Source organism: Scyliorhinus canicula, chromosome 6 (assembly GCF_902713615.1).
Source record: "Scyliorhinus canicula chromosome 6, sScyCan1.1, whole genome shotgun sequence".
Classification (NCBI taxonomy): Eukaryota; Metazoa; Chordata; class Chondrichthyes; order Carcharhiniformes; family Scyliorhinidae; genus Scyliorhinus; species Scyliorhinus canicula.
In genome coordinates, this window is record NC_052151.1 from 94,718,194 (window position 1) to 94,740,058 (window position 21,865).

Below are 21,865 nucleotides of genomic sequence, written 5' to 3' on the forward strand. Positions count from 1 at the left end.
GGCTTCTAGAACAAATGAAGGAGGGCTTTAGGAGATGAGACATAATATAGCCATGATTAGGAAGTGGGTTGTGGGGGGGTCGGGGGACAATCAGTCGGTGTGGGAATGAGTAGAGGCGGTATCATGAAAGAACTCATGTTTGGGGGCACTGATAACGGCACCTGTGCCGTTCCTGCCGGCCCGGTACTCCACAAGCCCGGTGGTAGTGCCAGCTCTGAGTGTCTGGGACAGTGGAGGAAATGTAGGAGAGCGGAGGGAGCATCCTTCTGGACCCCGATTTACAACAACCATCGGTTTGTGCCGGGAAGGCTGGGATGGAGGGTTTCGGAGGTGGCAGAGAGTAGGAATTGAGAGGATGGGAGATCTATTTATAGACAGAAGCTTCCCTAGCTTGAAGGATTTGGAGGAAAAATTTGAACTGCCAGCTGGGAATGGGTTTAGATTTCTGCATGTGGGGGATTTTCTGAGAAGGCAGGTTCCTACCTTCCCGTTCCTGTCACCACTGGGGATTACAGGACAGGGTAGTTTCCGGAACATGTGTGGGAGAGGGGATGGTATCAGAAATCTACAAAGAACTTATGGAGTCGGAGGAAACGCAGATAGAGGAGCTAAAGGGCAAGTGGGAAGATCGGAGTGCGAAGAATGTGATAGGGATGGAAATGTTTTATGTACCATGTTTATATTGCTGTTATTGTTATTATAAAAACTCCAAATACCCTAATAAAATAAAATCAGCATTTGTTGTCAATGCCTGATTGCCCTCGAGAAGGTGGTGGCAAGCCACCTTCATGAACTACTGCAGTTCATGTGGTGCAGCGACACAGTGCTGTTTGGAAGTGAGTTCCAGGTTTTTTGACCTAGTAATAGTGAAAGAACACCGATACAGGTCAAAGTAAGGATGATGTGTGACCTTCAAAGACACATGGATGTATAACCCCAGATCTCTGATCCTGCACTCTAATAGTGCACCATATTAATACTTTGTCGCGTTCTTCCTACTAAAATGAATAACTTCATACTTCTCTGCATCAAAATTAATCTGCAGTGTTTTCGCTTATGTCACCAATCTGTCTATATCTTTCTGAAGTCTTCATATTCTATTCATGGACTTTTAATCTGAAATCTTTGAAATTACGCCCTGTATACTCAAGTCTGTCAGCAATAAATCTCAAAGAGAAGTAATCCCAATAACTGTCCTTAGGGGCAGGCATCACTGTATTCTTACCTCCAGTTTTTATAACAAGGCTGGGATTTTCCAGCCCTGTCGTGGCAGGATCTGCCATGGGGGTTTCAGTGACCCACTGAAAAATACTGGACGAACCCTGCAGCGGGCAGGGCTGGAAAGCTCCACCCATTATCTTCACTAATTCTTGCATTAGGTTCTTTAGGTAATTTTGTTTCCACACACCAATGTGCCATTAATCTTGTGAGCTTCAATTTTGTCAGCAAGTCTTTACCTGGTACTTTACTAAATGCTTTTTGAAAGTCCATATGCAGAATATCACTACCTTCATCAACTCTCTCCATTACTTCCTAGGATGGAATTGTATTTTGTTTTTATGCCAGTTGAAGCCAAGATTCACACACAAATAATAGGCACCTTGCAAAGTATTAAAGGTTTGGCACCACTTGTGAAGAAATATCCATTAAAAGGGGCAACACCTTCAAGTAAGATGGAACAAAAAAAAAATCACAGACATTGTCAAGAACTCTTTATATATCTCCCCGCCCCCATTGTTTCATGTTTGTATACATATATTTCCAGTCACTTGGTAGTGCAGAACTTGAGTATTGATGAAAAAAGACACCCTGTTAAGTTTTTTTGCCTTGCACTCATTAGGACAGACACAAGGATAACAAATTTCAAAGGGAACAGCAATATATACTGCACAAGAAAAGGTTGCTGATTAATTGGCATGTTAGCTCTAATTGATTGAAGGGCTGTCATGGGGGATTGAACTAAGGAACACATGCTGTGTTTTAATTGAAAAAGATGTAATACCTAGACATATTGTGTTTCCAGAGGACAAGGGCGTACCGATGAATATATGTAGCCTCTAACTAGCGTAAGTTGCAAGGTCGAGTGATAATGTTAAGTTGGTCGTTAGTATAATTCTTAGAACAGTTGGAATTGTTCAGTAAGTGCTGTCCAATCACAAAATCACATCTAAGGTTGAACATTCTGTTCTGGGTTTTCCAAGCACAGGCTAGTTGAATACAGTCAGTACTCTGCCTGTTGCGAATTGTCAAAGCGACATGATGTTTGTCACGATCTATCAAGCGATGGGAAGTATGGCCTAAATACCTGGTATCAAACCAGCAGTGAGATACATATACCACCCAGATGGCTGCCTGACATCAGTAACCAGTTTCTGGAAATGTAGAATATAATTAAGACATGTCACAACATGTCCTTCGCTGTAATTTCACACCTGAGGATGTCATGGATTACTTCCAAAAGATTTGCTGAAATGTACCAGGCATAATATGAACTATATCTCCAGCTGAGACAGAAAGTCTCAGAGAATAATAGGTCTTTGAAAGATGTTTTTCGATCTCATCAAGATGCATAATGATGCATTTGGGGCTTAATAGGTGGACCAATACAGAATCCAATCATCCTCAGCCTTGAAAGAAAAACAACCATTGGTTCAGACATCAGACAAACAAACCCCTCGTGAAATCGTTATGAGGGGGAAAGAGATCATGTGACTGAAGTTAGCCCTTTAAATCACTTTAATACAGCTGCTATAACAGAGGTGGCCAGGAGTCTGGAAAAGCTGCCAATGAAGCAATAACATTCTCCCTCCCTCTCCTCTCTCAGGTTAAGACCCTATCTCTGTTTGTTTAAAAATAATACAGAGATTTTCCACTGAAAGGAAACTGGGGTGTAAGAATCATGGACCTTTTGGAAAAGTTGGATTAAGTTTTATTAATAAATTGTCCCTGGCAATGGGCTTCAACTCATCTTCTGGAATCTAAAGGCAAACCTGGAAAAATTCCTGTCACAGCAAAGGACTCAAACAGTGAACCCTCAAATATTTACCTCTCAGCATGGAACTTTAATTTGGCTAAGAAAGCAACTATCTACAATATAACTTGTAAATTTCACATGCTTGTGTGTTAATGTGTGTTCTGAAAGGTCACAACGCGCAGTATTACCTTTTTAAATATACTGTTATCTTTACCTGGGTGGTTTTTAAAACTTATTTTAAAACTTAACAAAGCCTGCTAGACTTGTTTCTTTGCATGAAGTGTGTAAATGGTTAAAATCACAGGCATTGGGTGGGATTTCCTGTTGGCTGTGTGCCACCAGGATTGCCCGGTGCCACTGAAAGTCAATGGACTTTTGGCTAGACTGCAGAATCTTACACGGTGGGTCCTGCCACGGTGGAGCCAAAAAAATACCAACCATGGAGTTAAATACCTTCTAAATTCTTCAAGAAAACTTGTTACTGTAAGACCACAAGGCATTGGAGCAGAAGCAGGCTATTCAGCCCATCAAGTTTGCTCCATCATTCAATGAGATCATGACTCAACTGATAATCCTCAACTCCACTTTACTGGTTTATCCCCATAATCCTTGATTCCCTTACGGACTAAAAATTCGTTTATTTAGCCTTGAACATACCTCACTCGCAGCCTTTACAGCTCTCTGGGTAAATAATTCCACAGATATACTACCCTCTCAGACACAAAATTCCTCCTTATCGATGTCTTAAATGGCCGACATCTTACTTTGAGATTATGCCCTCTGCTGCGAGAATCCCACAAGGGGAAACAACCTTTCCATATCTATCCTGTTATGCCCCCTGAGAATCCTATATGTCATAATAAAGTCACCTTCCATTCTTCTAAACTCCAATGAGCACAGGCCCAATCCACTCAATCTCTCCTCATAAGAAAATCCCTCCATATCCAGGATCAACCTCATGAACATTCTCTGGACTGCCCCCGGTGCCAGTATATCTTTCCTTAAACAAGGGGACAAAAACTGTTCACAATATTCTAGTGTGGTCCAATTAGAGCCTTGTATAGTTTTAGCAAGACTTCCCTATTTTTATATTTCATTCCCTTTCAAGTAAAGGCCAACACTCCATTAGCTTTCCCTATTAACTGCTTAATTTGCATGCGAGCTATTTGTAACTTATGCACAAGACCCCCCCAAATTCTGAGCTGCAGCTTTCTAGTCTTTCTCCATTTAAATAATATTCAGCTTCTTTATTCTTCTTACCAAAGCGCATGCTTAACATTTTCCTCCATTATATTCCATCTGCCAAGTTTTTCCCACTCACATAATCCTCTGTAGACTCTTTGTGTCATCCTCACTACTTGCTTTTCCACCTATTGTTCTCTTTTTAAAAATAAACTTAGAGTATCCAATTAATTTTTTCCAATTGAGGGGCAATTTAGCATGGTCAATCCACGTACCGTGCACATCTTTGGGTTATGGGGGCGAAACCCACGCAAACACGAGGAGAATGTGCAAACTCTACACGGACAGTGACCCAGAGCCGAGAATGAACCTGGGACACTAATCCCTGTTGCACTCCACAGTTACAGGTTGCCATCCTGAAAATGCCCCTCTTATGCCAACTCTCTGGCTTCTATTAGTTAGCCAATCCTCTATCCATGTTAATATACTACTCAACATCATGGACTCTTGTCTTATTAAGTAGCCTTTTGTGCAGTATTTTATCGAATGCTTTTTGGAAACCCTAATATATTACATTTACTGATTCCCATTTATCTATATTGCTTGTTACCACCTCAAAGAATTCTAACAAATTTGTCAGGCAAAATTGCCCCTTCATGAAGCCATGCTGACTCTGCTTGATTTTATTATTTATTTCTAAATGCTCAATTACATCCCTCTTAATGGATAATATTTTCATAATACCAGCTGTTAATCTAACTGGCCTATGGTTTGTTTTATGTCTTCCTTGCTATTTGAATAAGGGTGTTTACATTAGCAGTCTTCCAATCCTCTGGGACTTTTCCAGAATTTAAGGATTCTTGGAACATTACTACCAGTGCATCCAATATTTCTGTAGCTACTTCCTTTAATATCCTAGGATACAATCCATCAGGTCCAGGGGACTTATCAGCCATTTCTGTCACACGTATATGATAGAGGAATCATATTTCACCCCTCCTCACATGGCCGTAGCAGTGTATATCAGAGCAAAAAAAAAGGAACAAATGTTTAATGGGTCGCAAGATCTCATCTCAGCCACTCAAAATTGGAGGGGGCTAAGATATAATCAGGCATTTCCTGACTAAGGAGTAAAGGAAGGAGTCAAAAGAGTCAACTTCAAAAGGCAACTCAATTATTCTTTTCAGCTTCAACAAGCAATAGTAAGTTTCAATTCATTCTTAAAATTTCAAAAAGATTTTTGCGCTGGACATTATGCACTTGATAAATTGTCAAGAAAATTAAAGATTCAAAACTTCTATTACCAGTTTTATGATTTTTTTTCATTTTAATGGGAACTAATTTTTACCTGATCAGTAAAGAAATGTTTAAAACGATTAACCAAAAAGAAAGGGGAAAAAAAATATCAAAACTGTTTACCCCCCCCCCACCTCTTTTACCTAATTTTCTGGTTGACTTCACTCCGAATTTTTAGAACTTCATTCCCTTGATATTCAAGCTCTTTGGTCAAGGTGCTTAAATTGTCATGCATAGACAGGTTCTCCTCATCAAGCTCTTTTATGTGTTGCTCTCGATTCCGTACTTCTTCTTGTAGGTCAGATACTCTGCTCAGTAGTTCTTTCTTCTAGATTACAAAAGGAATCTGATGAATTAGTAGGCATATGCCAGTATAAAGGGGTCATTTTATCAAATGTACTCCCACTTAGAACATCATCCAAGGGGCTGACATAGAATTATAACATGAAAATTCCTAATAAAGCCCAAAAGAGACAAAACAGCTTGATTTTCAATTGCCCCTCTCCAACCCCACATTAAAAGCTCACTTGCCCAATATGCATCCATTATGAAAACACTTAAAAGCACAGTTTCATTCAACTCATTCTCCAGTTTATCAGCTGCTGTTAAGAAATACAAATACACATTATAATGATTCAAATCATGACACAGAGGTCAGGGAGTAAGAGAAAGAAATAAGTATTTCTTAGTAAAGATAATAATAATCTTTATTAGTATTATAAGTAGGCTTACATTAACACTGCAATTAAGTTATTGTGAAAAGCCCCCACACGACGCCTATTTGGGTACAGAGGGAGAATTCAGAATGCCCAATTCACCTAACAAGCACGTCTTTTGGGAGATGTGGGAGGAAACCCACGCAGACACGTGGGGAAAACGTGCAGACTCCGCACAGACAGTGACCCAAGCCGGGAATCAAACCTGGGTTCCTGGCGCTGTGAAGCAAAAGTGTTAACCACTGTGCTACCATACTGCAAATGAAAGACACAAATGTCTGAATGATTTGATCATAAGGGGAAAAGTAGGCAAGAGGCTAATCTAAAGTAAAATAGGAGTATTATGAAAAGACATTTTGTCAAAGCGTTTCATTTTGCAGCTATCAGGAAAATTGCAAGAATACCAATGTCAGGAGAAACTACAACCTGATACTGTATGAGAGTACTGACTGGTTGTCAAGTGGACTCTGATTGGGAGAGGCATTGCCATGAAGAATACACCAGTTAATTATGACTGATAGTTAATTGCCAAGTATTGTTTGAAAATTTTAACCAGGTAGCTTGAGGTTGATTGGTGAAGGCATTGCCCTGAGGAATGAACCAGAGACTGGCTATCAGTTACTTTGTTCAGCAGAAACAGGCACAATGTGTGTACATGTTCTTTCTGTGCGCAAAGACTAGGGCCCTGTGTATTAATATATGTAGCGTTCAGTACAGGCAAATGCATGAGCCCGATTGACAAATCATAAATTGGTTGTTTACATAATTCTTTGCACACTGAGGACTATTTAGCAAATGTTGTCCAATTGCAGAATAACATCCAACGTTGGACATTGTGTTTTGATATTACGAATGCTGTGGATCTAAAATAAAAACAAAAAGTGCTGAAAAATTCGGCAGGTCTGGCAGCATCTGTGGAGAGTGAAATAGAGCAAATGTTTAAAGTCCAGTACGACTCTTCTTTGGAAACCCGCATCCAAGGGTCTTAAAGGAAAGGACTGAAATGATAGTGGATGCATTGGTTGTGATAGTCCAAGATTCCCTAGATTCAGGAAAGGCCCCACTGTATTGAAAAATCATAAATGTGATACCTTTAGTCAAGAAAGAAGACAGACAGAAAGCAGGAAGCTGCAGGCAGGCCAGTTAGCCTAACATCTGTGATAGGGAAAATGCATAATTGACGAGATAATAACTGGACAGTTAGAAAAACATAATGGACCATAATGCACTGGTTCAACAGCATCACATTTGGGGAGTGCCTGTTAAGACTCCCATACGAGAATCCCAACAATTTGCAATTTGTAAGACTGTGAGGGAAGACTACTAAATCACAGGAGTGGTAACACTGGCCAATCGATATATTTTATGTTGAAAGAAACTTTCATTTAAACACAGAATAAATCACATTTGTAACACAGTAATAGCTTTTCAATGAACAGTTAAAACAGTACTTAAATAAAAGGAAATTAAAAACTTTTTCTCACTATCTATACTGCCACCGTATATTCCAATTAAGTAACTCAATTTAACACTCAGGGATACTTGCGTCTCTCTGCAGATCTTTGGAAAGAGACCCTTTCAGGCACAAGCTGAAAATTCTTCTGTCTGGTCAGGCTGAAAACCGATGGCAAACTTCAAAACTACCGACTATCCTGACTCCTCTCACTGAGATTCCCCATGACCTGCTTAGCTAGGACTAACCACAATCCCTCAAATTATCTACAGCCCAGGTAACCTCCTAAAAATAAACAATATTACATCAGCCATTTATAGGTCAATAAGTAATTGGTTAAAATCACCGATGTCCTCACCTTTACAACTCCTTAATCACAGCTTCAGCAGACAGACTGTCCGTATGTATTTAAACCAGAGTTTTGATAATATTACCACAACAAAATATACTATATAACAATTCCCTACATTCATCACATACCCTGATGATGCAATGCACTGGGAATTCCTATTGGACGTTCCCACGTTAATAGGGATTCCCAGTGCACCATTGGGGTATGTGATGAATTTACAAAATTGTTATATAGTATATTTTGTTGCGGTGATATTATTAAAAACTCTGGTTTAAAATGCATATGGACTCTCAGTGTTAGAAGAAATTAAAACACTTTTAACTTCAGAATAACCATCTTAAAGACCCACAGCGGGCATTTTCCATATCCCTGACCGCCCCCCCGCCCCCCCCCCCCCCACCCCCCAGAGGACTTTCAAACTTCCCCAACCATCACTGACCACCCACACCCTCCCCAACCCCCACCAGCATGGCCCATACCCACATCAGTTACCATCAACTCCCCACCGGCCTGGCCTAACAACCCTCTCTCCCATCCTTGGCCTTGAGTCTGAGTCTGAAGAATCCTGTCTCAAGTTTTCAACTAATGGGATGGAGACTGAGAAATCATGCTGAATTTTACCAGTACTCTGCAGATTGGCTGATAAGTGGAAATTCTCATATCATGGTGCTGAAAAGTGGTCGGAGGGAAGCTTGACATCCTCCCACTGCCAGAGGATATTACCAGTAGCAGACTTTTCTGCAACAAGGCCGCATGCTTACCAGCCATTATCAGCCACTTCCTCCCCACACCGGCATTTTTCGAGCATTGTGAGGGGACACCACCATGGGTGAAGACCATCATTTAAAAACTGGTGGCCTGCCAGCAGGTTCCAAGAGGACATCACCTTTACAGCACACCATGACTCAGAGAGCCCCCCCCCCCAGGCCACCACCACAGTTCTGGCACAATTTATGACAGTCACAACTATGATTTCCCTGATACAGCATATAAAATAATTTAGAAGATTAATATATTTTAAATATTTCCTAAATGCATAATATCTCAGCAATTGGTGATAAAATGGGAGCAATAAATCATCCAAATAACAAGCTATTTATCTAATTTGGAAATATACTGATGAATCCTGTTGGAATAACTGAACAACTGTGTTTATTTCTATTAAAAAGAGTTAACCACAATGAATTTCAAGCAGCTACATTCTGAAACAATCAAGAGTTTAACATGAAAAAAACACTTAGAAAATCCAAATAAATATGAAGTGGAGGTGATAAATTGCAGTACCAGGATCAAAGCAAGATAGGGAGTTCCCAACTAACATGTCCAACTTTTGAAAGGAAACTCATTAATGTCAGGACAAATCTTATGAACTGAGGCAAATTAATGTAATAAGACGTGCACAAAGATCAATTTCAGAAATTAATACTGTGTTGGCCAAGAGGAAGCTCTTTAGACATTTGGTAACATTTACTGAAGAAGGGGATAGGTCAACCGATTAAAGCAACTGAATATATATTCCATAATGCTCTCAGTTCCCAGTACAGAATTTTTAACTGAAAATGAAAATCGCTTATTGTCACGAGTAGGCTTCAAATGAAGTTACTGTGAAAAGCCCCTAGGCGTCCGGGCTTGAGGGCTGCTTCCATAATTTACTTCGACTGTTTCGTAAGTATATTAAATTGTTGGAACCAACAATTCTACGGACACGTGCTTGTAGGATTAGAATAGCGGTTTTAATATACTTACAACAGAGCCAGCCTGTTAGCCGTTGAACTTTCGGTGAACTGGCTGGCTGACCCGTGCGGCACGGATCTTTATACAGCAGCTCCAGGGGGAGGAGTCCTGGGCGGAGCCAAGGGAGGAGCCCAGTACAAACTCTCGAGTACTCCCAGAGCTACTCCCCCTGGTGGTCAGGTAGTGCAACTGCACTTACAATATTGATGCATATATACAGATTATAATACCGTGTGAATTCTCATTCACCACACCATGGTGGAGAGGTATGAATGTTTTGTTGATCCCGAGAGCAATATCATCTGGAATCTTAAACAGGTGGCAGGATCACCCATGACGGTAAGGTCAGAGGAAAGGAACCAGTTAAAGAGCAATCCAAAACAAGTCCTCAAAGGCGGAGAAGGCGAAAGTTACCCGTCTGGTATCAACAGCTGAAATGGCGGATGAAGGCTGCAGCAGTAGAGAGATCGCCAGTCGCGAGATACCTTGCCACTGGGACTGGGCCATACTCTCTGACAAGGACCATGTGTCTACCGATGAACACCCACATTAAAAGATGTCCCATACCAGGCATCTGCCGAGAGAAAACCAGCACACACCCCCCACACAGACGAGCCCTGTGGCAATCGGAGAAAGGTAACTGGGACAGGGCCGTGCGATCTGGAAGTTCGTCACTTTGGACCAGCATATAGGCAGTGGAGTTTGATTCAGTAGTTTTGATCTTCGAATAGTAACTGGAGGGCATTTCAGCCGTCAACTCGTCAACTGATTCTCGGAGCTTTCTGCCGGCATCAATAAGTGTCTCATGACCCTCCATCTACAACTTGCCGAGCACCATCAGGAAACGGTCGTGTATGCCTATGTCCTGCTCCTTGATGCCAATGATGAATTCAAAAAGGCTTCTATTCAACCCTGGACACCATACTTTCCAACATTCCTAAGGAAGATAAGATCATCCTCCTTAGGGACTTTTAGCACCATGATTAGAAAGGACTCCCGATGCTGGAAAGGTATCATCGGAAAGGAAGGAGTCAGAAATGCAACTCTAACAGGGTTCTCCTGTTCACCAAATGCTCAGAACACCAGCTTGTATCACTAACACACTGTTCTGCCAAAACAACAAGTTCAAGACTTCTTGGAGACACCCATGATCAAAGTATTGGTACATGATTGACTTTGTCATCTGATCCCAAGACCAAAAGGATGCCCTCAGCACCAAAGCAATGACCAGTGCAGATGGCTGCTGGATAGACCACCAGCTCATCTGTTCCTCTATGTCCATCAAACTGTACCAGAAGCAGCGGAAGAAGAAACAGCTCATAAAAAAGATCAATGTTGAGCGCCTTCAAGTGCAAGAATGCTGGTGAACTTCCAAAAATGTTTCCCCAAAAATCTACAAAGTGTTCATTCATGGAGTGGAGGAAAACTGGAAAGAACTGAAGACAATCATCATCTCAAGCTGTGAAGAAACCATGGTCTACAAGACCAGGAAACATCAAGACTAGTTTGACGAGAATGGTCACACTATCCAAGACCTCATCGACAAGAAGAGAAAAACTCTCCGCACCTGGAATAATGACATAACCAGCAACGCAAAGAGAACTATGAATTAGCCAAGGTGCAGGTCCAAAGAAGAACTGGGGAAATCAAGAACCAATGGTGGACTGAGAAAGCTAAAGAGCTGCAACTCTTTGCTGACAAGCATAACACCTAAGGCTTCTTCAGTGCCAACAAGACACCATGTGGACCCAATATCCAAGGCCTTTAACTGGTGTGGAGTAAGGAAAAGAACCCTCTCAAGAGACAGAGTAAACATCAGTCTCCGATGGAGAGAACACTTCAAAGAACTTCTGAACCATGACATGGGCAGCTTGGCAGCACAAGTAGATAGCACTGTGGCTTCACAATGCTAGAGTCCCAGGTTCGATTCCCCGCAGGTTCACTGTGCGGAGTCTGCACGTTATCTCCGTGTCTGCGTGGGTTTCCTCCAGGTGCTCCGGTTTCCTCCCACAGTCCAAAGACGTGCAGGTTAGGTGGATTGGCCATGATAAATTGCCCTTGGTGTCCAAAAAGGTTAGGAGGGGTTATTGGGTTACGGGGATAGGATGGAAGTGAGGCTTAAGTGGGTTGGTGCAGACTCGATCGGCCAAACAGCCTCCTTCTGCACTGCATGTTCTATGTTCTAACAGAGATGAGGACGTGTTTGAGGAAATTCCCAAACTCCCCACCAAAATGATCTTAGACTCCCACCAAATAGGGACAAAGACAAAGCCAGCATTAAACACATGAAGAATGGAAAATCTGCAGGAGTGAATGGGTTCCCAGAGGAGATTTTTAAAGTTGGAAGGGACAAGATCACCCGTCATCACCATCAGCTGTTGCTGAAAATCTGGACAGAGAAGAAATTTCTGCCGACCTCAGGGATGCCTTCATTGCCACCATTTCACGAAAGGAGACTGTAGGAACTCCTGAGGAAACTCCCTTCTCCCCAGTTCCTGGAACATCATTGCCCAAATCCTTGTTAGCTGCCTTCTCCCAGTCTCAGAAGAAATCCTTATGGAAAGCCAGTGTGGCTTCCGACCAAACAGTGGGTATGATTTTCATTGCTTGGCAACTTTATGAGAAGCGCCAGGAGCAACATCAACCAATCTATATGGCCTTCATCCATCCGACCAACGCTTCAGACTCAGTTAATCGGGAAGGAAGGATTATGGAAGACCCTGTCAAAGGCTAGCTGAAAAGAGAAAATCATCCACATCGCCTGACTCTTCCGCGACAAGATGTTGGTGATTGTCCTCACCGACAGAAAAAAGACAAAAACTTTGAGGTCAAGACTGGAGTCATGCTGGAATGCGTCATCGCCTCTACCCTTTTCTCCATCTTTATCGCCACCATTCAACACTTGTCAACAGCAAGCTTCCTGGTGAAGTGGACATCATTTACAGGATGAATAGAAAACCTTTCAACCTCAACCGGTTGAAATCCAAGAGGAAAACGACATTTACATCGCTTGTGGAATTTCAGTTGATTACATTGCCATCTCCACTCTCTCAGAAGAGAATCTCCAAGTCATGCTTAATACCTTCGTGGATGCATACCAAAGAAATGGTCTCAGCCTCAACCTCAATAAGACTCAAATCCTTTACCAAGGCAAGATATGTTCTCCCCCTCCATTAGGACTAATGGAGAAGCCTCTCAAATGTGGAGCATTTCCCGTACTGGGAAGCCACCTCTCCTCTAAGGCTGACATTGATACGGATATCCAACATCGTATCTAATCCTCCTTCAGACACCGAAGGACAAGAGTCTTTGATGACAATGACATCCGTGCTGACACCAAGATCCTTGTGTACAAGGCGGTTATCCTCCCAACTCTTACATATGGTACAGAATAATAATCTAATAATAATAATCTTTATTATTGTCACAGGTTGGCTTACATTAACACTGCAATGAAGTCACTGTGAAAATTTCCTAGTCGCCACATTCCAGCACCTGTTGGGTACCCCAGGGAGAATTCAGAATGTCCAATTCACCTAACAAGCATGTCTTTCGAGACTTGTGGGTCTCATAAAATTCTAACAGGACTAGACAGGGCAGATGCAGGGAAGATGTTACCAATGGTGGGTGTGTACAGAACCAGGGGGTCACAGTCTGAGGATTCGGGGTAACCCATTTTGGACAGAGATAAGGAGACATTTCTTCACACAAAGCGTGGTGCGCCTATGGAATTCATTACCACAGGAAGTAGTTGGTGCTAAATCTCTGAATATATTCAAGAGGCGGCTGGACCAAAGGCTACGGGGAGAAAGCAGGATTAGGCTATTGAGTTGGATGATCAGCCATGATCGTGACAAATGGCGGAGCAGGTGCGAAGGGCCAAAAGGCCTCATCTTGCTCCTAAATTGTATGTATCTATGTAAACTGGAGCACCCGGAGAAAGCCCATGCAGACACAGGGAGAACATGCAAATTCCGCACAGACAGTGACCCAAGCCGGGAATCTGGGACCCTGGCGCTGTGAAGCTTTAACTTTAAAGTTACCATTAATGTTGTCTGAGATGGATACTCCATATCAGCTAGGAGGACAGGCATTCTCTCAGTGTCCTTTAAGCAGCCAAGAGCACTAACATCAAGGCCATGACCATCCAAAACCAACTCTGCTGGACTGGCCATGTGCTTAGGAAGTCAGAGTCGTGACTGCCAAAGCAAATCTTCTTTGCCCAGCTCAAGGCAAGCTTCCAAACAAGAGGAGGGCAAAGGAAGTGCTTCAAAGACACCCTTGTGGCTTACCTCAACATCAACACCTGGGAGACCTTTGCTCAGGAGAGACCTACTTGAAGGAACCTTCTGATTGAAGGGACCCATTTTTCAGGACACATATTGACGGCAAGAGGAGGCCTAAAAAAAGAACCCGAGAAAGGAATAGCAGCAATCTAGAGTCCAAGGACCAATTCCACCACCCGGAAACACCTACTAAGTATGCGGCTCTAGGACTGGGCTCATCAGACATGCAAGAACCCACAGAACCCAAGACCAGCAACACGGAGCTTCTAAGGTGGACAATCATACTTATTAGTGAGTGATCGCCAAAGAAGAACTATTTCTGGGCAACAGTATCAACAGCACAAAGAAATAAATGTAGTTCTCCATGGTCAACAGCAACAATAAGCATACAGAAATTTTAAGAAAAAAAAGAACGTAATTTTTTTAAAAAATCACTTTGGCATTGCTGATATACCAGAGCACATAATCTTCTTTTCTGTTCAGATAATTATTATATTTGACCTACGCTACTTTGAATCACATCATTGAATAGCACTATGCCTGGAGCAATTTGTTGAACTGTGGAATAACAGTAGAATCACAGAATACTACAGTGCAGAAGAAGCCCTTCGGCCCATCAAGTCTGCACTGACGCATGAAAGGCCCTGACCTGCCCACCTAATCCCACTTGCCAACACTGGCCCATAGCCTTGAATATTATCGCATGCCAAGCATTTATCTAACTACTTTTTAAAAGGATGAGAGGCATCCCGCCTCTACCACCCTCCCAGGCGGTGCATTCCAGGCCATTATCACTCTCTGGGTAAAAAAGCTTTTTCTCAAATCCCCCCTAAACCTCCCACCCCTCACTTTGAACTTGTGTCCCCTCGTAACTGATCCTTCAACTAAGAGGAACAGCTTCCTCATAATCTTGTACACCTCAATCAGGTCAGCCCTCAGTCTTTTCTGCTCCAGAGAAAACAACTCAAGCCTATCCAACCTTGCTTTAAAACTTCGATGTTCCATCCCAGGCAATATTCTGGTGAAGCTTCTCTGCACCCCACCCAGTGAAATTACATCCTTCCAATATTGTGGCAACCAGAATTGCACAAAGTACTCCAGCTGTGGCCTCACCAAAGTTCTATAAAGCTCCATTGTGACCTCCCTGCTTTTTTAAACTATGCCCCAATTGATAAAAGTGAGTGTCCCATATGCCTTTCCACCATCTTATTAATCTGCCCTTCTGCCTATATAGATGTGTAAAGTGTGATAATACATTTTTTTAAAAAGGAATAAAATAATGAACTAACCCACCTGCTGTCTATGCAGCTCAACAGCCCGATCTAATTCCATTCTCACAGTTGCTATTTCCTGCTGGTTGTTTTGTCTCAGCTGATCCATTGCTATAGAATGTTGATAGTTGAGATCGGAGCGCAAAGCAGCTAGAAAGAACATACAATATCGCATCAGTAGTTGCAATATTGCCTTAACATTTTTCTGGAGGTCGTTGACCAAACACAAACCTAAGAAAGAATACACTTAAAAGTGAAAGGAAAACAGAGCCAACAATGCTACTGATGGAATCCCATATTATCGTTTTTGAAAATGTTTTTACAGAAGCAAAAACATTTAGAATTTAAACATCATTAAAAATATAATATCTTAAGTTTTTAAAAAAAGAAATCACAATATTCACGAAAGTTAAAATATGAGTATGCGGACAATGGATAGAGATTAAATTCTGAGAAATTAATTGATGTACCGTATATACTCGCGTATCCTTCGATCTCGCGTATCATGCGACCCCTAAATTTTCGGCCCAAAAACATGCTTTTATAGTATACCTCATGTATCATGCGAGTCACTTTTTTGACATGACAGCTGACACTCAGGTAAGCTTTCCGCCTAAAACTGCCGAATGAGAAACAGCTGTTTTGCTGTTTCTAATCACGGAACTATACCCAATAATAAACAGTCACGGTACCTAACAGGTGACACAATCGACCCTTAGCAAAAATGGAGAAAAGATCAGCGAAGAAATATACAGCCAAATTGAAACTGCAAGTTGTTGCCGAAGCGGAACAAAGCAACAATGTTAAAGCTGGAAACCTGTTTGGTGTCGGAGAAAGCTGTGTCCGAAACTGGAGAAAGCAAAAAGAACAATTGATAGCAAGTCCTTCCTATAAATGCGCAAATTGCGGGTCGAAATGTCATTGGCCGCAGGTAGAAGATGAAGTCTCAAAATGGGTGTCTGAAAATCGGGCAAATGGTTACATAATAACACGATCTAAAATAAGACTTTATGCTTTACGAGAAGCTAGAAACATGGGCATTCGTGAGTTTACTGCAAGTCCCAGATGGTGTACGCGGTTCATGAAAAGACATGACTTTGTGTTAAGAAGAAAAACAAAAATTGCACAGAGACTCCCAAAAGAATTAGAAGAAAAAGTGTTAAGTTTTCATAGATTTGTTATCAAATGTATAACAGTTTCATTAACTACTGGATGCTATGTGACTTATCTTGGCCAGCATTTCACACCCGCGATTTTTGTACCTCGCGTATCATGCGACCCCCGAAATTTAGGCTTCAAATTAGGTGCTCAAAAGTCGCATGTTACGCGAGTATATACGGTATTTATTTTGTAAGTGTATAATGTACACCCAAGCACAAAATTGTTCTAAATATGTCAGTGCTTGAAACAGGAGACAGTATCTGTCTTGAAAATTAAACTTCTTGCAATCTCATAAGAGGTCTTTGAAGTCTTACTAATTCTTCTGGGATCTTCCAACATGTTTCATACTCATACAAAACTAAATAATTGCTTTAAAATAGGATAATTATTAGAAAATATTTATTTAATTGGAGGCATATTATTACCACGTGAAATTAAAAAAGCATTTTTCAACTTTTTCTTTTGATTGCTGCTTGGGAAACTAAGTGCCAGTCCGAGAATCTGAGTGAGATTTGCTGTTTTAAAATGTAACAAACAAACCTTCCCATATGGAACACTGGGGTTTTTGCGGTTAATCAATTCCAATTGATTTGATTGATTTGCTTTATTGTCATGGCTACTGAGGTATAGTGAAAAGTATTGTTCTGCGTACAGTCAAGGTGGAGTGTACCATATATGAAAAATCATAGGACATACATAAATACACAATATGAATACATAGGCACAGGCGTAGGCGGAGACGTATACTCAGTAGAGAAGATGTGTGAAGAGGTAAGAGCGTCATTCAAGAGTCAGGTAACAGCAGGGTAGAAGCTATTTTTGAATCTGTTAGTGCGTGATCTCAAACATTTGTATTTCCTGCCCAATGGAATAAGTTGGAAGAGAGAATAACCCGAGTGGGAGGGGTCTTTGATTATGCTGCCTGCTTTCCCAAGGCAGCGGGAGGTGTAGAGAGTCAATGGATGGGAGGCAGGTTTGTCTTATGGACTGGGCTGTGTTCATGACTCTCTACAGTTTCTTATGGTCTTGGGCCGAATAGTTGCCATATCAGGCTGTGATGCAACCAGATAGAATGCTTTCTGTGGTGCATCTGTTAAAAATTGGCAAGAGTCAATGTGGACATGCTGCATTTCCTTAGTTTCCTGAGGAAGTAGAGGCATTGTTGTGCTTTCTTGGTTATTGCTTCGATGTGATGGACGCTACGACCAGGACAGATTGATGGTGATGTGGAATTTGAAGCTATCAACCATCTCCACCTCGGCACGATTGATGCAGACAGGGGTGTGAACGATACTTTGCTTCCTGAAGTCAATGACGTTGAGGGAGACATTGGTGTCGTTACACCACGCCACTAGGTTCTCTATCTCCCTCCTGTGCTCTGACTCATCGTTGCTCGAGATGCGACCCACTGCAGTTATGACATCAGCAAACTTATACATGGAGTTGGAGCCACATTGGGGAAGCACGGTAGCACAGTAGTTAGCACCATTGTTTCACAGCTCCAGAGTCCCAGGTTTGATTCGTGGCTTGGGTCACTGTCTGTGCGGAGCCTGCACATTCTCCCTGTGACTGCGTGGGTTTTCTCCGTGTGCTCAGGTTTCCTCTCACAGTCCAAAGATGTGCAGGTTAGGTAGACAGGCCATGCTAAATTGCCCTTAATGTCTAAAAAGGTTAGGTTGGGTGTGGGCTAAAGTGGAGTGCTATTTCCAATGGCCGGTGCAGAGTCGATGGGCCAAATGGCCTCCTTCTGCACTGTAAATTCTATTTACCACACAGTTGTGTGTGTATAGGGAGTATAGTACATTTGTTCCAATTCAACAAGTTGAAAGCTTCCAGCATGCCAAGTCTGATTTCATCCAGTTATGGGTTGTTCAAACCAATGGGAAAGGACAGAAGTACAGTGTTGCTCAGCCAAGTTACAACAGAATTCTTTTAGACTACTTTGTCCTCTTAACTTGGCGGGCCTGAATTGATTTCACATGGTCCGAGCTTAGGTGAAGTGGTAGCAAATGATACCAGATGCCGAGAAGCTGAATATCAATTCCAAAGGAGGTTGAGAGATATCTACAAGATTATGAGGGACATGGATAGAGTGGATGGGTAGGCACTCTTTCCCAGGGTGGAGGGGTTGGTCATAGGTTTCAGGTCCTTGGGGCAAAGTTTAGAGATGTGCGAGGCAGTTTTTTTACACAGTGGGTGAGGAGTGCCTGGAACGCTTTGTCAGGGGAGGTTGTGGAAGCAGACACATTAACGGTGTTCAAAATATCTTGATAAATACATGGATAGGATGGGTACAGAGGAATACGGCAAAAGGAAGTGCTGAGGATTTTGGCTAAGGTTGATATCATGACCGAAGGGTCTGTTGCTGTGCTACATTGTTCTGGGCTGGTTTAGTTCAGTGGGCTAGACAGCTGGTTTGTGATGCAGAACAAGGCCAGCAGTGCGGGTTCAATTCCCGTACCAGCTGAGAATTCTGAATTATCCCTCATGTACCCAAACAGGCGCCGGAATGTGACAACTGGGAGCTTTTCACGGTAACTTCATTGCAAAGTGTTAATGTAAGCCTACTTGTGACAATAAAGATTATTTATTTATTATTATTTATTTATTTGTTCTCAACCTTGCCTCTCGCTTGAAGTGAGGTGGTCCTCAGGCTACATCACACCAGTCAGCTCTCTCCCTCAAAAGGGGAAACAACCTATAGTCATCTGGGACTATGGCGACTTTACTTTAGAGCAGCTCTGCAAGCCTGCCACTATTCTTTATATTATGCTTAGCCACCAGCTGCTTCCTTTGTGTCACCTACAAGATAAATTGCAGCATCCAAGGTTCCTTCAAAAATATCTTTTAAACCCACAATCATTACCATTTCAAAGAATAAGGATAACTAACGCATGGGAACACCACTACCTGCAAGTTCTCTTCTAAGTTATACATCATTCTAACTTGGAACCACATTCTTGCTCCTTCAATGTTGCTGGGTTAAAATCCTGGAACTCTTTTCCTAGCAGTCAGGGTGTATCTACAGCATGGGAGGTGGTGGCGTAGTGGTATTATCACTGGACTAGTGATCCAGAAACCCAGGGTAATCCTCTGGAGATTCGGGTTTGAATCCTGCCACAACAGATGGTGAAATTTGAATTCAATAAAAGATCTGGAATTAATAATCGAATGATGGCCATGAAACCATCTGGTTTGCAAATGTCCTTTAGCAAAGGAAATCTGCTGCCTTTACCTGGTCTGGTCTACGTGTGACTCCAGCTCCACAGCAACGTGGTTGACTCTTTTTTTAAAAAAAGCCCCTCAGCTCGAGGGCAATTAGGATGGGCAACAAACACTGGCTTTGCCTGAAACGCCCACATTCCACGAAAGAATAAAGGAAAAAAAAGCACGTGGACTGCAGTAGTTCAAGACAGTGACTCACCACCACCTTTTCAAAGGCAATTAGATTTGGACATAAGTGTTGGCCTCGCCAGCTGAAGGATTGGGCTTTCTTTTTATAAATATTGTATTGTTAGAACTTAGTGCCATATTCTTAAGTATATTTGTGAACATTATATTTTGTATGCAACATAATTGCAAAACATGATGGGTAACTTCAGTTGAATTTTGTCCAAGTAAAATGAAATGCCAAAAATTATGTAAAAAAAATGGTGAATTCAGTTAATATACAACTTTACTGGAAAAGCTTTAGATTGTGGATAGCCTCAGGAAAACACCTGATCATTGGTAAAGGACTGTAAATATGTCCTGTCCGATAATAACATAGAACATACTGTGCAGAAGGAGCCCATTTGGCCCATCGAGTCTGCCTTTTATATTATTTTCTGTACTTGTTCTTGACATTTTGAGGACCTATGCACCTGAACCCCCAAGTCTCTTTTGGATATTCACTGCATCCAACCTCTTTCCATTCAGAAAATACTCTTCTCTTTATCATTTTTTGGTCCAAAATGGATAACCTCACACTTGCTCAATTAAATTCTATCTGCCACAATTTTGCCCATTAGCTAGTCTGTCGCTATGTCCTTGCAATTTTATGCGATCATCTAGGCTATCTACAATGTTACCTAACTTTGCATCATCTGCAAATTTGGATATATGACTTTCTATGCATTATCCAAGTCATTGAACGTGAAGAATTGAGCTCCCAGCACAGATCCCTGTGGCCCCCTGTCAATTTGCGTAATTACCCATTATCCCCACTTTCCGTCACGTGACACCCAGCTAGTTTCCTAACCATGTCAATAATTTGCCCTCAACTCTGTGGGCTTTCAACTTAGATAACAGTCTTTTGTGTGGGACTTTATCAAATGCCTTCTGGAAGTCCATATAAATGACATCCATAGACATTCCACTGACCTCTACCCGAGTTACCTTAGTGACCTCAACTAAATTCAATAAGATTAGTCAGACATGACCTTCCCTTCACGAATCCATGCTGACACTCTCTGATTGACCAAAATTTTTCAAGGTGTTCAGTTACCCCATCCCCGATTATAGACTCCAGCAATTTCCCCACCACAGACGGTAGGCTAACTGGTCTGTAAATTCCCTGGTTTCCCCCTTTTCACCCTTCTTAAAAAGTGGAGTGGCATGTGCTATTTTCCAATCCAGAAGAACTACTCCTGAATCTAGTGAATTCTGGAAATTAGGGCATCTACAATGTACTCCTCTACTTCCTTTAACACCCTTGGTTGGAAACCGTCAGGTCCTAGGGATTTGTCACTTTTTACTTCCATTCATTTCCTCGTTAGCGATGCTGTACTTATATTAATTGTATTAAGTCCCTGGCCTCTATTGACTATTTTTTTTTGTGACTTCTGGCAAGTTATCCTCCTTTCCACTGAGGCAAAGTAATTGTTCAACATGTCTGCCATTTTCTCATTATCACACAAAATACCCCACTAATGAATTAAAAACAAACACTCATCACTTCTAAACAGGAAGATATGCTACTTATTTAAGGAACAACAGATTAATTGCATAAACAACAGTGTGTATCAGAAGAATTATTTGAGAATACATACCAAGTATTAATTTCCCTTCATCTTGTAGCTCTGTCCTCAAATCCTGTAGTTGCTGCTTTGCTTCCTTTTGCAAGGCCTCCAAATTTATTCTCTCAGTGTCCTTCTGAGCTTGCAAATTTTTCATATGCTGCTGGTTTAAGCATTCTTCCAATTGCTGTAAAACATACTCAACACAATTATGGCCATTCAACTTTATTTTTCATAGGTTTTATTCAGGTAATGCAACGAGTCCACAAATTGCAACTTCAGATTTTCATGAGGAAAATTTGTTCACAGTAGTTTAAAGTACATTATGTACAATTCTGATTCATAATCTTCTATTGCCAGGTTAATTACTGATCCACATATATAAAAATCTGAGACCATAAAATCACAAATAAACACAGATGGAACTTCAAAGAATTCGCGAC

The 21,865-nt window shown here is 41.6% G+C and overlaps 1 protein-coding gene across 9 annotated transcripts in view; it reads right to left on the reverse strand.

The window, feature by feature from the left end:
• Window positions 1-21,865, reverse strand: part of fam184ab (family with sequence similarity 184 member Ab) — a 286,418-nt gene that overhangs the window by 65,535 nt on the left and 199,018 nt on the right. For all 9 annotated transcript variants that reach the window (XM_038799695.1, XM_038799689.1, XM_038799694.1 and 6 more), the window contains 3 exons: window positions 21,456-21,609; window positions 15,287-15,414; window positions 5,596-5,780 (listed from right to left, as the gene is read on the reverse strand). In XM_038799695.1, coding sequence (XP_038655623.1) covers window positions 5,596-5,780; window positions 15,287-15,414; window positions 21,456-21,609 — 467 coding nt within the window. The remainder of the gene's footprint in view (window positions 1-5,595; window positions 5,781-15,286; window positions 15,415-21,455; window positions 21,610-21,865) is intronic.